Below are 15,506 nucleotides of genomic sequence, written 5' to 3' on the forward strand. Positions count from 1 at the left end.
GAGACACCTATCTGTAATATATCAGCTGGTATAGTACTGTACAATAAATCTAGCAATAAAGCAGGATGGAGCTGGGGCCACAGGTGAAGGATTAGAGGACCATCTGTAACCCATCACTGGCCTGAACTGTGTGAGACATTTAAAAAAAAAAATCATAAGGACTAAATAATTAAAAATAATAATTATCAAACAAATAAAATTTGTGTTTTTTTGCCACCCACTTGTAAAACAGCTGGCTTGCTGGAACACGCAGATAGTTTGGATTGCACTACTGAACTGTCAAGTGTTAATACACATTACATAACTGCTGTGCAATACTTGGCATAAGGCATATGCCTAGAGGTGGCAAGGATTAAAGGGTAGTTACAAAAATATTCCTGTGAACCTTTGCACCAACTGGTGTCTTTTCCAACAACCAGCGCTCATTTTCTCCCAGCATGCCGCACTCACTGCCGCTACAGTGCCTAATAACAACCCCTAAGTTAATCACATGTAGTGACAGTGGGTCTCATAGAACTCACTCCATACTTATAACTGTGTGCAGCTAATTGTGTAGTGAGCAGGCAGTACACTAATAGAACTAAGCGTTGTGTACTTGGCCCTTAGCTGTAGGCAGAGTATAGTGTCAAGGAAGAGAAGGTGCCGTGAATTTCTGCTTCCGTTTGTGATGCTCTGATAGAAGAACCACCCATGAAAGCCCTCCCCTTGTGCTAACACCACTTCTGAGAAAGTACTCTGATAATCCTTATAATATCCATGGGAAATAATCCCCTTACATGACGTCCAACGTGCATGCATTATGGACTTAAACTGAGCCAAAATGTTACAAATCCTCCAGCTATATGTGGAAGCTCTGCCACCCCCCCAATGAACAAATACCTATTAGGCCAAACCAAGCCCAATCTCCAGCACTTACACTGCACTTCGATGTACTGTTTGGTCTCCAGGTCTTTGACAGCTGGGTGGTCAACAAGACACACAAAAGGGACATCGTCATCTTCCCGAAGAACAGTGACTGATATTTGGCTGCGTACTCGGAACATCTTGTTGTCCACGGCCTCCACCTCTGTTTTACTACCTGTGATGACAGAGAGCAATTTTATTATAACATTCTATTCCAGCTCTCTGCTCCTGGTCCTTTATCCATCTCCTGATTTAGCCAGTCATACCCCTGCTTGCTGCTACTTTGCATTGCAGTCCCTGTTGTGCTCATCATGTAAAATGCATGTCCTAGCTCTGTGTTTGCAACTACCACTCAAAGCAATGTCAAAATGACCTGATGTGGAGCTTCCCCCGTTTAATATGTAATCTCCCTATCCTTTTTCCCTGCAGGGAGGCCATACTGCTCTGCAGCAAATCACTTCCCCTGCCTAACAAATAACTACCTACCGGATCTCTTTGTTTTATGTTATATAGTCACAATCTAGATTACAGGTAATATCTCTGCCACATAGCATTACAATGCATCCAGCCAGACTCACCCTCTAACATCTACATTTATCTCTATTTTAGCTGTGTCGCAGCAGCATCCTACTCAAATCACACTGAATAATATGGGGAAAATAAACAGCACATATGCCAATGTCTCTATTAACCAATCAGATAGAATTCTAATGCACAATGAATGAAAGCAGAAGTATGATTGGGTGCTACATTTTACATTGTGTCTATGCTATTTGCACAATATTAATACATGAAGCTTTAGGACAAATGCAGGGAAAAAATAAGAATTTACTCACCGGTAATTCTATTTCTCGTAGTCCGTAGTGGATGCTGGGAACTCCGTAAGGACCATGGGGAATAGCGGGCTCCGAAGGAGGCTGGGCACTCTAGAAAGATTTCAGACTACCTGGTGTGCACTGGCTCCTCCCACTATGACCCTCCTCCAAGCCTCAGTTAGGATACTGTGCCCGGACGAGCGTACACAATAAGGAAGGATTTTGAATCCCGGGTAAGACTCATACCAGCCACACCAATCACACCGTACAACTCGTGATATGAAACCCAGTTAACAGTATGAAACAACTGAGCCTCTCAATAGATGGCTCAACAATAACCCGATTTAGTTAACCATAACTATGTACAAGTATTGCAGATAAACCGCACTTGGGATGGGCGCCCAGCATCCACTACGGACTACGAGAAATAGAATTACCGGTGAGTAAATTCTTATTTTCTCTGACGTCCTAGTGGATGCTGGGAACTCCGTAAGGACCATGGGGATTATACCAAAGCTCCCAAACGGGCGGGAGAGTGCGGATGACTCTGCAACACCAAATGAGAGAACTCCAGGTCCTCCTCAGCCAGGGTATCAAATTTATAGAATTTTGCAAACGTGTTTGCCCCTGACCAAGTAGCAGCTCGGCAAAGTTGTAAAGCCGAGACCCCTCGGGCAGCCGCCCAAGATGAGCCCACCTTCCTTGTGGAATGGGCATTGACAGATTTTGGCTGTGGCAGGCCTGCCACAGAATGTGCAAGTTGAATTGTACTACAAATCCAACGAGCAATAGTCTGCTTAGAAGCAGGAGCACCCAGCTTGTTGGGTGCATATAGGATAAACAGCGAGTCAGATTTTCTGACTCCAGCCGTCCTGGAAACATATATTTTCAGGGCCCTGACCACGTCTAACAATTTGGAGTCCTCCAAGTCCCTAGTGGCCGCAGGCACCACAATAGGCTGGTTCAAATGAAACGCTGACACCACCTTAGGGAGAAACTGGGGACGAGTCCTCAATTCTGCCCTATCCATATGGAAAATCAGATAAGGGCTTTTATAAGACAAAGCCGCCAATTCTGATACTCGCCTGGCAGAAGCCAAGGCCAATAACATGACCACCTTCCACGTGAGATATTTCAGATCCACGGTTTTTAGTGGTTCAAACCAATGTGATTTTAAGAAACTCAACACCACGTTGAGATCCCAAGGTGCCACAGGAGGCACATATGGGGGCTGAATATGATGCACTCCCTTTAAAAAAGTCTGAACTTCAGGTACTGAAGCTAGTTCTTTCTGAAAGAAAATCGATAGAGCCGAGATGTGTACCTTAATGGAACCCAGTTTTAGGCCCATATTCACTCCTGCTTGCAGGAAATGCAGAAATCGACCTAGTTGAAATTCCTCAGTTGGGGCCTTTTCGGCCTCACACCATGCAACATATTTCCGCCATATGCGGTGATAATGATTTGCTGTAACCTCTTTCCTGGCTTTAATAAGCGTAGTAAATGACTTCCTCCGGAATGCCCTTTTCTTTTAGGATCCGGCGTTCAACCGCCATGCCGTCAAACGCAGCCGCGGTAAGTCTTGGAACAGACAGGGCCCCTGCTGTAGCAGGTCTTGTCTTAGCGGCAGAGGCCACGGGTCCTCTGAGATCATCTCTTGAAGTTCCGGGTACCATGTTCTTCTTGGCCAATCCGGAACCACGAGAATTGTGTTTACTCCTCGCTTTCTTATTATTCTCAATACCTTTGGTATGAGAGGCAGCGGAGGGAACACATAAACTGACTGGTACACCCACGGTGTCACCAGAGCGTCCACAGCTATCGCTTGAGGGTCTCTTGACCTGGCGCAATACCTCTCTAGTTTTATGTTTAGGCGGGACGCCATCATGTCCACCTGTGGACGATCCCACTGATGTACAATCATTTGAAAGACTTCTGGATGAAGTCCCCACTCTCCCGGGTGGAGGTCGTGTCTGCTGAGGAAGTCTGCTTCCCAGTTGTCCACTCCCGGAATGAACACTGCTGACAGTGCTAGTACATGATTTTCCGCCCATCGGAGAATTCTTGTGGCTTCTGTCATTGCCATCCTGCTTCTTGTGCCGCCCTGTCGATTCACATGGGCGACTGCCGTGATGTTGTCTGACTGGATCAGCACCGGCTGGTGTAGGAGCAGGGATTTTGCTTGACTTAGGGCATTGTAGATGGCCCTTAGTTCCAGAATATTTATGTGAAGGGAAGTCTCCTGACTTGTCCATAGTCCTTGGAAGTTTCTTCCCTTTGTGACTGCCCCCCAGCCTCGCAGGCTGGCATCCGTGGTCACCAGGACCCAGTCCTGATTGCCGAATCTGCGACCCTCCAGAAGATGAGCACTCTGCAGCCACCACAGAAGAGACACCCTGGTTCTTGCAGACAGGGTTATCAAGCGATGCATCTGAAGATGCGATCCGGACCACTTGTCCAACAGGTCCCACTGAAAGATTCTGGCATGGAACCTGCCGAATGGAATTGCTTCGTAAGAAGCTACCATCTTTCCCAAGACCCGCGTGCAGTGATGCACCGATACCTGTTTTGGTTTCAGGAGGTCTCTGACTAGAGAAGACAACTCCCTGGCTTTCTCCTCCGGGAGAAACACTTTTTTCTGGACTGTGTCCAGAATCATCCCCAGGAACAGTAGACGTGTCGTCGGGACCAGCTGTGACTTTGGGATATTCAGAATCCAGCCGTGCTGGTTCAGCACTTCCTGAGATAGTGCTACTCCCACCAACAACTGTTCTTTGGACCGTGCCTTTATTAGGAGATCGTCCAAGTACGGGATAATTAAAACTCCCTTTCTTCGAAGGAGTATCATCATTTCCGCCATAACCTTGGTAAATACCCTTGGTGCCGTGGAGAGTCCAAACGGCAGCGTCTGGAATTGGTAATGGCAATCCTGTACCACAAATCTGAGGTACTCCTGGTGAGGATGGTAAATGGGGACATGCAGGTAAGCATCCTTGATGTCCAGGGAAACCATGTAATCCCCCTCGTCCAGGCTTGCAATGACCGCCCTGAGCGATTCCATCTTGAACTTGAATTTTTTTATGTACATGTTCAAGGATTTCAAATTTAAAATGGGTCTCACCGAACCGTCCGGCTTCGGTACCACAAATAGTGTGGAATAGTAACCCCGGCCTTGTTGAAGTAGGGGTACCTTGATTATCACCTGCTGGGAATACAGCTTGTGAATTGCCGCTAGCGCCGCCTCCCTGTCTGAGGGAGCAATCGGCAAGGCAGATTTTAGGAACCGGTGGGGTGGAGCCGCCTCTAATTCCAGCATGTATCCCTGAGATACTACTTGAAGGATCCAGGGATCCACCTGTGAGCGAGCCCACTGATCGCTGAAATTTCTGAGGCGGGCCCCCACCGTACCTGGCTCCACCTGTGGAGCCCCACCGTCATGCGGCGGACTTGGAAGAGGAAGCGGGGGAGGACTTTTGTTCCTGGGAACCTGCTGTCTGTTGCAGCCTTTTTCCCCTACCTCTGCCTCTAGACAGAAAAGACCCTCCTTTTCCACGCTTGCTTTTCTGGGTCCGAAAGGACTGAACCTGATAAAATGGCGCCTTCTTAGGCTGTGAGGGAACATGGGGTAAAAATGCTGACTTCCCAGACATTGCTGTGGAAACTAGGTCGGAGAGACCATCCCCAAATAATTCCTCCCCTTTATAAGGCAAAACTTCCATGTGCCTCTTGGAATCTGCATCTCCCGTCCACTGACGAGTCCATAAGCATCTCCTAGCAGAGATAGACAATGCACTTACTTTAGATGCCAGCCGGCAAATTTCCCTCTGTGCATCTCTCATATATAAGACTGAATCTTTTATATGGTCAATCGATAGCAGAATAGTGTCTCTGTCTAGTGTGTCAATATTTTCTGACAGTTTTTCTGACCATGCAGCGGCAGCACTGCACATCCAAGCTGACGCAATAGCTGGTCTAAGTATAATGCCTGAGTGTGTGTATACAGACTTCAGGATTGCCTCCTGCTTTCTATCAGCGGGCTCCTTAAGGGCGGCCGTATCCTGAGAGGGTAGTGCCACCTTTTTTGACAAACGTGTGAGCGCTTTATCCACTTTAGGTGGTGTTTCCCAACGTGACCTATCCTCTGGCGGGAAAGGGAACGCCATTAGTACCTTCTTAGGAATTACAAATTTTTTATCAGGGAAAAGCCACGCTTCTTCACACACTTCATTTAGTTCATCTGATGGGGGAAAAACTACGGGTAGTTTTTTCTCTCCAAACATAATACCCTTTTTTGTGGTACCTGGATGTAAATCAGAAATGTTTAACACCTCTTTCATTGCCTCAATCATGCAGTGAATGGCCCTGACAGGCATTAGGTTTGACTCATCGTCGTCGACACTGTTATCAGTATCCGTGTCGACATCCGGGTCTGCAAACTGAGGTAGCGGGCGTTTTAGAGCCCCTGACGACCCCTGAGGCACCTGGACAGGCACGAGCTGAGATCCCGGCTGTCCCACATTTGGCATGTCGTCAAATTTCTTATGTAAAGAATCTATACGTGCACTCATTTCTTTCCATAAGTTCATCCACTCGGGTGTCTGCCCCGCAGGGGGTGACGTCCCTTCAAAATGCATCTGCTCCGCCTCCACCTCATTATCCTCATCAAACATGTCGACACAGCCGTACCGACACACCCCACACACACAGGGAATGCTCAACAGAGGACAGGACCCACAAAAAGCCCTTTGGGGGGACAGAGTGAGAGTATGCCAGCACACACCAGAGCGCTATATATATACAGGGACTAACTGAGTTATGTCCCTAATAGCTGCTTTTCATATAATATATGTATATATACTGCCAAATTTAATGCCCCCCCTCTCTTTTCCCTCTTACTGTTACTGTATATTGCAGGGAAGAGCCAGGGAGCTTCCTTCCAGCCGAGCTGTGAGGGAAAAATGGCGCCAGTGTGCTGAGGAGATAGGCTCCGCCCCTTTTTCGCGGCCTATTCTCCCGCTTTTTATGGAATTCTGGCAGGGGTATTTACCTCATATATAGCCTCTGGGGTTATATATTGAGGTATTTTAGCCAGCCAAGGTGTTATTATTGCTGCCTCAGGGCGCCCCCCCCCAGCGCCCTCAGTGACCGGAGTGTGAAGTGTGAGAGGAGCAATGGCGCACAGCTGCAGTGCTGTGCGCTACCTTGGTGAAGACAGAGTCTTCATGCCGCCGATTTTCCGGACCATCTTCTTGCTTCTGGCTCTGTAAGGGGGACGGCGGCGCGGCTCCGGGACCGAACACCAAGGACTGGGCCTGCGGTCGATCCCTCTGGAGCTAATGGTGTCCAGTAGCCTAAGAAGCCCAATCCGGCTGCAAGCAGGCGAGTTCGCTTCTTCTCCCCTTAGTCCCTCGCTGCAGTGAGCCTGTTGCCAGCAGGTCTCACTGAAAATAAAAAACCTAAGTCTATTCTTTCTAAGAGCTCAGGAGAGCCCCTAGTGTGCATCCAACCTCGGCCGGGCACGAATTCTAACGGAGGCTTGGAGGAGGGTCATAGTGGGAGGAGCCAGTGCACACCAGGTAGTCTGAAATCTTTCTAGAGTGCCCAGCCTCCTTCGGAGCCCGCTATTCCCCATGGTCCTTACGGAGTTCCCAGCATCCACTAGGACGTCAGAGAAATAGTATAATTGCACATATATGCCCAGTCAGCGGCATCCAGCCATGCACCAGTAGTATATGTGGCCAGGTTAACATTAGGAATAATATCACCCATATACACTTGTCCCAACCAGGCCATAAGCACAAGAAAAGTTTATTAACATTTGTTTTGATGGTAAAGCATAAATTCAGTATTAGGTCTGATTTACCCCCCCCCCCCCCCAGTATTATACAACAGGTATAATCCTCCTGAATCAAAGTAGAGAAAAGACATGCCTGCACAAACAAGATGGCTTCAGTGACTCCACAGTGGGCCAATCAAAAGTGCCTATACAATTGTCGATCGTCGCCATCATTAGTAGTATATATTTTCACCAGTACTCAGGCACCCACATAAAATATAGCTGCTCTGTTCAGGTCGGCTTAAATGCTTTATGCAGGCCACTAAACTCTGAGGTACTGTAAACCATGGATGCACATTTGGAGATTGCACTCATTTGTAAGTGATACAGTTAGATATTACTTGCTTTAAATGTAAAATATGTAGAATTACTACAAGAAATGGAACCTCCCTGCTGTCATCATATACATACCACTGTAATACAATTGGGGATAGTGGCAGCAGCGGAGTGGGGGGGTGTTCCCTGTAATCCATTCTCTGTTACCACTAGTGTTCAGGCTCTCCCCCCTAAGACACTCCCATCCACCACCTCTGTAAAACACTTCTCCTCTCCCAGTCCTGGTATCTGCATTATGATCATCACTCCGTTTATCTGGCCTGACCTGTCCTATAGTGAGGATGATGTGGCTCCCATGCTGCATAAACATTAAAAAAAAAAAAAAACTAGTCTATGAAATGAGAGCTTGATTATGTCTCACTTGCAAGTTAACACTCCGCAATAAAGTGACTGATAGTGAATTAGGAGTGCAGCTGAATCATTTTGATTGGCAGGCAGACTGTCTGCCCTCAATGGCACAGTACCATTTCTCTGCAGTGACCCAGTGGCAGGCCAGAGCAGGACAGCTGTAGGAGAACCAGAGAACTGCCCTGCTTCCTGCGGGACACAAAAAATTACCTTGCAGGATGTAGGTTGTACATCTATGATTTGCAGTATTAGGTATACTATCACTCTCAACTACTAAGGAGTATATTCAATTAAAGTCGGATCCATTCCACCACTATTCAATCCCATCTTAATTCGACTTTTTCAAGTCGAATTAAGATGGGACGCAGAGGAGGAGAAGGGGGGCGAGCCGCGGTGGGACTGCCGGCGGGCATACAGGGAAGATCAGCGCTACAGTAGCGCTGCAGCAGGATATCACTCAGCCGCCCGACCTCACGTCAGCTTCCACCCGGCTCCAGCAGCGTGCTGGAGCCGGGTGGAAGTTGCCGTGAGGTCGGGCGGCTGAGAGACATCCAGCTGCAGCGCTACTGTAGCGCTGATCTCCCTGTATGCCCGCCGGCTGTCCTCCCGTCTCCCTGCGGCTCCCCCCCTCGCCTCCCCTGGGTCCGCATCTCATTCCGACATCATTCTGATGTCGGACTGAGATGGTCGAAAAGGGGGCCAAAACCTGTCGGATTTGGCCCCGTTTTTGATATAAACACGTGGATCGGCAGCTATTCCGCCGATCCACGTGCTTTTTCGACAAGTCAAATTTATCAACTTGTCGAAAAATGTAGGAAAATATTGAATAGGTCGAATCAGGATTCGACCTTAAAAAGTCGAAAACTTCCATCTTTTCGACAGACGACAGTTTTCGACTTCAACTGAATATATCCCAAAGTGAGCAAATCATTAGTAATAAAGAGATACACAAAACATTTATATAGTTCTATTCTTGTAAACACTTTATGCTGTTCCTCTTTTAATAAATGTAGCTCTTCAAATGTGATGACGCATATTGGGTACGATATCCCGGTGGTTACCATCCTGGCGGTCACAATACCAGCAGCAGAATCCCGACAGTCAAAATCCTGACAAATTTTGGTGACCCACCCCACCTGCAACCTGACCCTAACCATCCCCTTCAGCAGCCTAACCCAACCTATCCCCTTCTACAGCCTAACCCTACACCTAACCATAAGACTCACATTCGGCTTTTTCTGTGTTTTGGCTGCTGAGATTCCACAGCCGGTATTGTGACCGCCGGGAACCTGCCTCCATCCCGATGACGCTACTAATGTGTTGCACTAGCCATCCAATTCCCTCACCCTAAAAGACATAGTGCTCTTATTATTGTTTTAATTTCTTCTATAACAACATACCTGTTGCCAAACACACATAAAACCACACATTTTACACCCGATGACTCAGTCAGGTCACTGGTCCCTAGTATCATTCTAAGGGGGACATTTACTAAGCAGTGATAGGAGCGGAGTAGTGAGCCAGTGGAGAAGTTGCACCATCATCCAATCAGCAGCTCTGTATCATTTTATAGTATGCAAATTATAGATGTTACTTCAGTGCTGATTGGTTGCCATGAGCAACTTCTCCACTGGCTCACTTCTCCGCTCTTACCACTGCTTATTAAAAGTCCCCCTAAGTTTCTAAATGGAGCAAAGACAAGTGGAGTACTGTAACTCACCATGTCGCATTCCAGCTAACTCCCCGTCATCTCACCTTCTAGTTCCTGAGTTCCCTTGTACCACCGTATTACTGCTGCTGGTTTGCTGGCCATGGCAGTACAGTTCATCTCCACTTCTTCCCCTTCTACATAAGTGTCCTTTTGCACATCTATGACGAGGTTGTTTGGTGGAACTGAAATAATAAAGATGGGGTGGAAAGCCACAGAGAAGTTTATGAATTTTGTGTGGTTACGCTAGGACATAAAAGTCATGGAAACCAAAAGGGGAGAAAAATAGCCTGGTGTGACATTATCGTCCTTCTTTTTAACAGTATTTTCATTCATAAAGAACTAGCAATATTCAGTGCTTGGCAAACATGGGGGAGATATATCAAATCTTGGAGAGAAATTAAGTACTAACCAATCAGCGCCTGTAATGTTACAGGCTGTGATTGAAATATTATAGTTAGGAGCCGAATGATTGGTACTTTATTTATTTCCACTTTATTTCTCTCCAAACTTTGAATAATCTCTCCCATGATTGGTTCTTGACAGACATTACAATGTGATCAACATCAACGCTCGACCAGTGACTGGGTAAACTGGAAACTATGATACAGTGGTGGGCTCTAAGTGTGATCAGCTGTCTTGAATACGAGGCCCTAAGGTCCAATTATCAATTATTATCATTCCCAAATTTGGCTGCTATGGGCGAGATGAAATAAATAACATCTATAATCAATGCTGATCAGCTCCCACTTTTAGTTTAAGGCAGCGTAAAACAGCAAAAAAGTTGGACGAAACAGTTACGGCAGAAAAACAAACAAAAATAGATTAAAAAAAAAAAAAGCTAATAGAAAATAGAGGACAGATTGCATGGCAGATAACAGATGTAGGTGGCACATTAGCTGACAAAGAAGGTCAGAATAATTTGGCAACATCAGCTGTACAACAGGATAAATGAAAAAGAATGCAGGAACGACGACAAAAAAAAAAAAAGTTAAATCTAAATGTTTAGAAAAGCAATGATGGTCCGAGAGTGAACGAGGAGTAAAACACAGTAACATAACGAATAGAGAAATAGTTAATACATAGATATTAGAAAGGTGGAGGGAAGACTCCTTACTAAGCACAGTAATGGTGGTATATGCCTCCTGTGGGGGGTCGGTGTAGAGCTGGCAGAAGTACCTCCCCTCATCGTGGATGGAAACATTCGTGAGCGAGACCCTCAACTCACTGCTGGAGAAGTTCACCAGCTGGAACCGTGCATCCTTCAGTGCTGAGGAGTAACAGAATATAGCATGAAGTAAAACTACATATAACAAAGCAAAACTGCAGGTTTCACCTTTTGTCCTGCAGGTATAATCAGAAAAACACATTACCGGTTATCGAAGAGAAAAAGAAAAAAACACATTAAAAGCCATTAAATCAGGAAATAGAAGAGTATAAAAAATATACTAAATCAATAGTGCAAAACTCTATTGAGCATCAACTAACCAGAATGCATTTACTATGTACAGCTCTCTGTGTATTTATTGTCAGAGTGCAGCTGGTTAATCCGTTGATTAATGGCTGTTAGACACAACTCCCAGCATGACTTGCCCGCCGCTGACAGAACCACAGGCACTTAAGGGTTTGTGCACGAGAGCTAGGTACGTCCATCTCACCTCCGTTCCATTCTGAACATACAGGAGGCAGAGGCTGGCAGAGATCACTGTTCTCTATGGAGAGAAGCGGGGACAGTGCACAGGCCTATCTTAGCATGACAGATAAAAGTCAGGTTCTTCTTTTCCCCATTCCATGCGATGTAACCCACCTTGGAAATGCCACTGTGTAACCTGCATCAGCGTCTGCCCATAGAGATTAACGACCTTTATGCAAGCTTCTGCTGCTCTTTGGTTCTCCTGTCAATAACAGCTTGGAGGGATGGTGGACGCCCGACTGCACAAACTAGCATAGCATCTAGGTGCAGTCAGCAATACAGTATAATAGACTCTAAGAGCAGATGTTTGAGATATAGCTGAGTGATAGTAAAAAGAACCAAATTGCTGAAGATACTAATGCAAACAATGCAACCGATGATATGCCAGGGATCAACGTGATGTTACAGAGAGGAAGAAAAATAAAGAGAATAAAGAAAGCTGCGGATGATAAGTGCGGCCGTGTCTAATCAGAGGTTATTCAGGGAGGGTTCAGGAAGATGAGGAAGCAGATAATGAGCTATATTGTCTGAGAAAAACTATGCGCAATAGACATCAAGGGCAATATGTAATAGCCTGCAACCAAGTTTGCCTGTATTGTTAAATCAGCAATGATTTACAAGGCAAAACCAGGGTAGCTGCCTATTCTAGTGGACATCAGTATTTGGTCAGGTCTCCCAATTCCCTTATGACGTAAGCAGGGCTTGGTGAAGCATTTCTTTTATCAATTCAGTATTTATTTATTTTTTTTGATAAGTAGCACTGGAAGGTTTAGCTGAACCATGCAGACGCAGCTCCCACCAAGCCTGGCACAAGCCTTCTTAGTAAACTGCAGCAATAACAGATTTCCTAGTGATGGGATACATGTGTGCTATGACCTCATGCTAATAACCAGTGCCCCAGTCCCAATCTACTGTGTGTGCCAACTATCTCTCTCTCAGATATCTCTCTCTCTCTCTATATATATATATATATATATATATATAGTGTGGAAATGCTCTCAGGGGACTGTACCATGTTAGACAACTGATTTTAAGGGGGTGGGCCTGATATGCCAGCAGTCAAAATAATAATACCGATCGTGGCATCCCGTATCCTAATCTTAACCCTCCCCAGGGGTGCCTAAACCTAACACCCCATCCCCACAGCCTAAACCTACCCCCCTTCCCCGCAGCCTAAACCTACACTCCCCCCCCCCCCCCCCCCGCAGCCTAAATCTAACCCTCCCCCCAGTCTAAACCTAACCCTTATAGTAAACTATGGAGCTGATTCAGGAGGAGGACGCTGTTTCTAGTTTCAGATGGTTGTAGGACTACACACGTGATGTCTCCATTCAGCTGCAATGTCGGCCGCTGTGCCATGTAAGGTGCAACATGACAGACATAAGACTGGTGTTAGTGGGCGGCAATGGGGAGCATAGTACAGAGGCGTGTCAGTCCCAGTTTTCAGGTGGATGAGTCCTCTGAAAAACCTTTGCAGACAGTTTTGCAGGACGTAACTCGAGGGTTACTCGGATGTCCGATGGGCTAGCCTTTGTTCACACTGGGGAATCAATGCACCTATCGGTTATTTGAAGCCTGCAGTGGGCGTCTCCTTACACAAGACGCCACCCGCGGCTTCGGTATATTTTCGCACAGCCGCTGCGTCATTTGCGCCCAACTTTGAATCAGCCCCTACATGACATTAGCCATACTGCCGAGATCCCCTGCTCTGACTAGCTACAATGTGTGTACATGAACAATGATTAAAACACTATTTATAAAATTTGCACAACATGTAAAATATACAGGGGCTTATATACACCATGTTATAAGCAGAATCAGATTTTGCCTTCTAACCATCAGAGTAAAGAATGCCACTATCTAAATATATTAATTGCTATCGGTTGCAATAACCATTTTCCACCAATTTATTAAATAAGCCTGATAGGCATATAAAACACTTTACACTGTGTTATTACACCCATATGAGAACAATCCCTGCCAAATCCACATGTTCTGGCCTATACCTTCCACTCGTACACTGATGAGTTCCAGATAACGTGACAAATGTTCATACAATTATCCTGTGCACACACATGTAACACAGGAATTCTAAGAGTACACCGAGTAACACCTGAAGCACGCAGTACTGAGCCAGCCAGATGGAGGGAAGCCATTGTGCGAGTTAGGAACCACTATCATGCTTATTGGCTGATTGAAGCTGTTATTTAAAACAGCTTCTCAAAAAGGGATATAACAAGAAACCAGATGCTGGAGAACTATAGAGAAGATCATTTTAATTAGATTTCTACTTTCCGTTTATTGCTTTGTGCACGTCAGTAAAACAGATTACTTCTCTTTTTACCTTTCTTTTGCATTCTTCTCCAAAGCATGTTTACTGTTCTGTGAGTGGTTTATTTTAGTTACCCGTATGTACAACACAGCACTGCTCAGTCCATCTGCTTCCAATACACAGAGCTGTGATTAATACTAGGGCAAATGAAACAAAACACTGAAACGTAACAAATGTTATGGGCCCTACACAACAGGCGATCACACGTTCTCGTTCATTAATGAATGAGAACTCATTCATATCTTTCAGTGTGTATGCACCAACGATGAACGATGCACAGTCCCACGCTCGTTCATCGTTGGTGCCGGGTCGCTTATGCATGCAGGCCAATATGGACAATCTCGTCCATATTAGCATGCAGTGCTATGGAGCCAGTTGACGGGGGGGGAGTAAAGAAACTTAATTCCCCTCGTCATCTCTCCCCCCGCTGCCGGGTCGCCCGTCTGCCGTATTGGCCGTCGGGCAGCGCGGTGGCGGGTCGCCTAATGTGTAGGGGGCATAAGTGGCGAGTTGCCATTGCAATGGTGTAGAAACGTAATCAACGGCAGCAGAAGTTGCCCCCTACACTGTCTGATCTCGACCCAGACTTGCTGATGTTTGTACGCTGCCCTATGGCAAAAATGAGCGAGTCCGGAGCTACTGTAGGTGAAGCCGCACTAACTGGTGGACACAACAGGATTGCAGCTAACGCGGATCAGAACATTGAGTAGGACAGAATGCTAAATATTTAGCAAAGGAGGCAGGACAGCATGGATATGTGCATGAATTAAAAAGTCACCCAATACGTTAAGCTCTGAATATATTTCCAGATTTTTAAGTCTCATACAGATGTGTCCTCTTACATCTTTGCGCCAGACGCTACAAGTCGCGTTACACATAACGCATGAGTGCTGTGTCACTCGGTAGCAAATTTTAATCAGCAGAATCTGCTTGTGCGACCTATTACATTACTTTGCGTCTAAGCATTTTTGCCAAAAAAATTGCAAAAAAAGAAGATCATTGGCGCTACCAAGTCCAGTCACGCCATGGCGCAACTTCAAGGGCTGTTCAGCGTGCCACAGCAAGGATGTAAGGGGACACAGCTGTACGTAGTTTGTGTCTTTGTGCATCACTACCGCCAAGGCTGAAATGGCATAATATTCTTATGTTCTAACAACACATACAGGTAACTTGTTTCATTCAATTAGACTCACAAATTCCGGGGAGCTCTCAATGACTCCCGGAACATTACACCAACCTTCTCTTGGTGGTCTGGGAGCTTGGTGACACCATGTCTGGTCAAATGCATCGCCACGGCCCCCTCCCCCGATGCACAATGCTGTAAACTGCAGCAGTACACAGCGAGGGAGTTGATACAAGGTTGGTAATTATGTGTCAACTAAATACTATCTTCACCCTTCTACTCACAATATTAGACTGGAAGTATGGGCTTTCAATCAAAGACAAGTATTGTAAATGATATAGCTGGGAATAGTGGTGTTAGAAACCATGGGATTTTTAATTCATAACTACAAAGTATTAAACTCAAGACATAA

The 15,506-nt window shown here is 45.9% G+C and overlaps 1 protein-coding gene across 5 annotated transcripts in view; it reads right to left on the bottom strand.

Moving 5' to 3' along the window:
• Positions 1-15,506, bottom strand: part of CADM1 (cell adhesion molecule 1) — a 452,911-nt gene that overhangs the window by 151,863 nt on the left and 285,542 nt on the right. For all 5 annotated transcript variants that reach the window (XM_063943276.1, XM_063943275.1, XM_063943277.1 and 2 more), the window contains 3 exons: positions 11,064-11,216; positions 9,994-10,131; positions 917-1,078 (listed from right to left, as the gene is read on the bottom strand). In XM_063943276.1, coding sequence (XP_063799346.1) covers positions 917-1,078; positions 9,994-10,131; positions 11,064-11,216 — 453 coding nt within the window. The remainder of the gene's footprint in view (positions 1-916; positions 1,079-9,993; positions 10,132-11,063; positions 11,217-15,506) is intronic.

The sequence above is a fragment of the Pseudophryne corroboree genome, chromosome 10 (genome assembly GCF_028390025.1).
Source record: "Pseudophryne corroboree isolate aPseCor3 chromosome 10, aPseCor3.hap2, whole genome shotgun sequence".
Classification (NCBI taxonomy): domain Eukaryota; kingdom Metazoa; phylum Chordata; class Amphibia; order Anura; family Myobatrachidae; genus Pseudophryne; species Pseudophryne corroboree.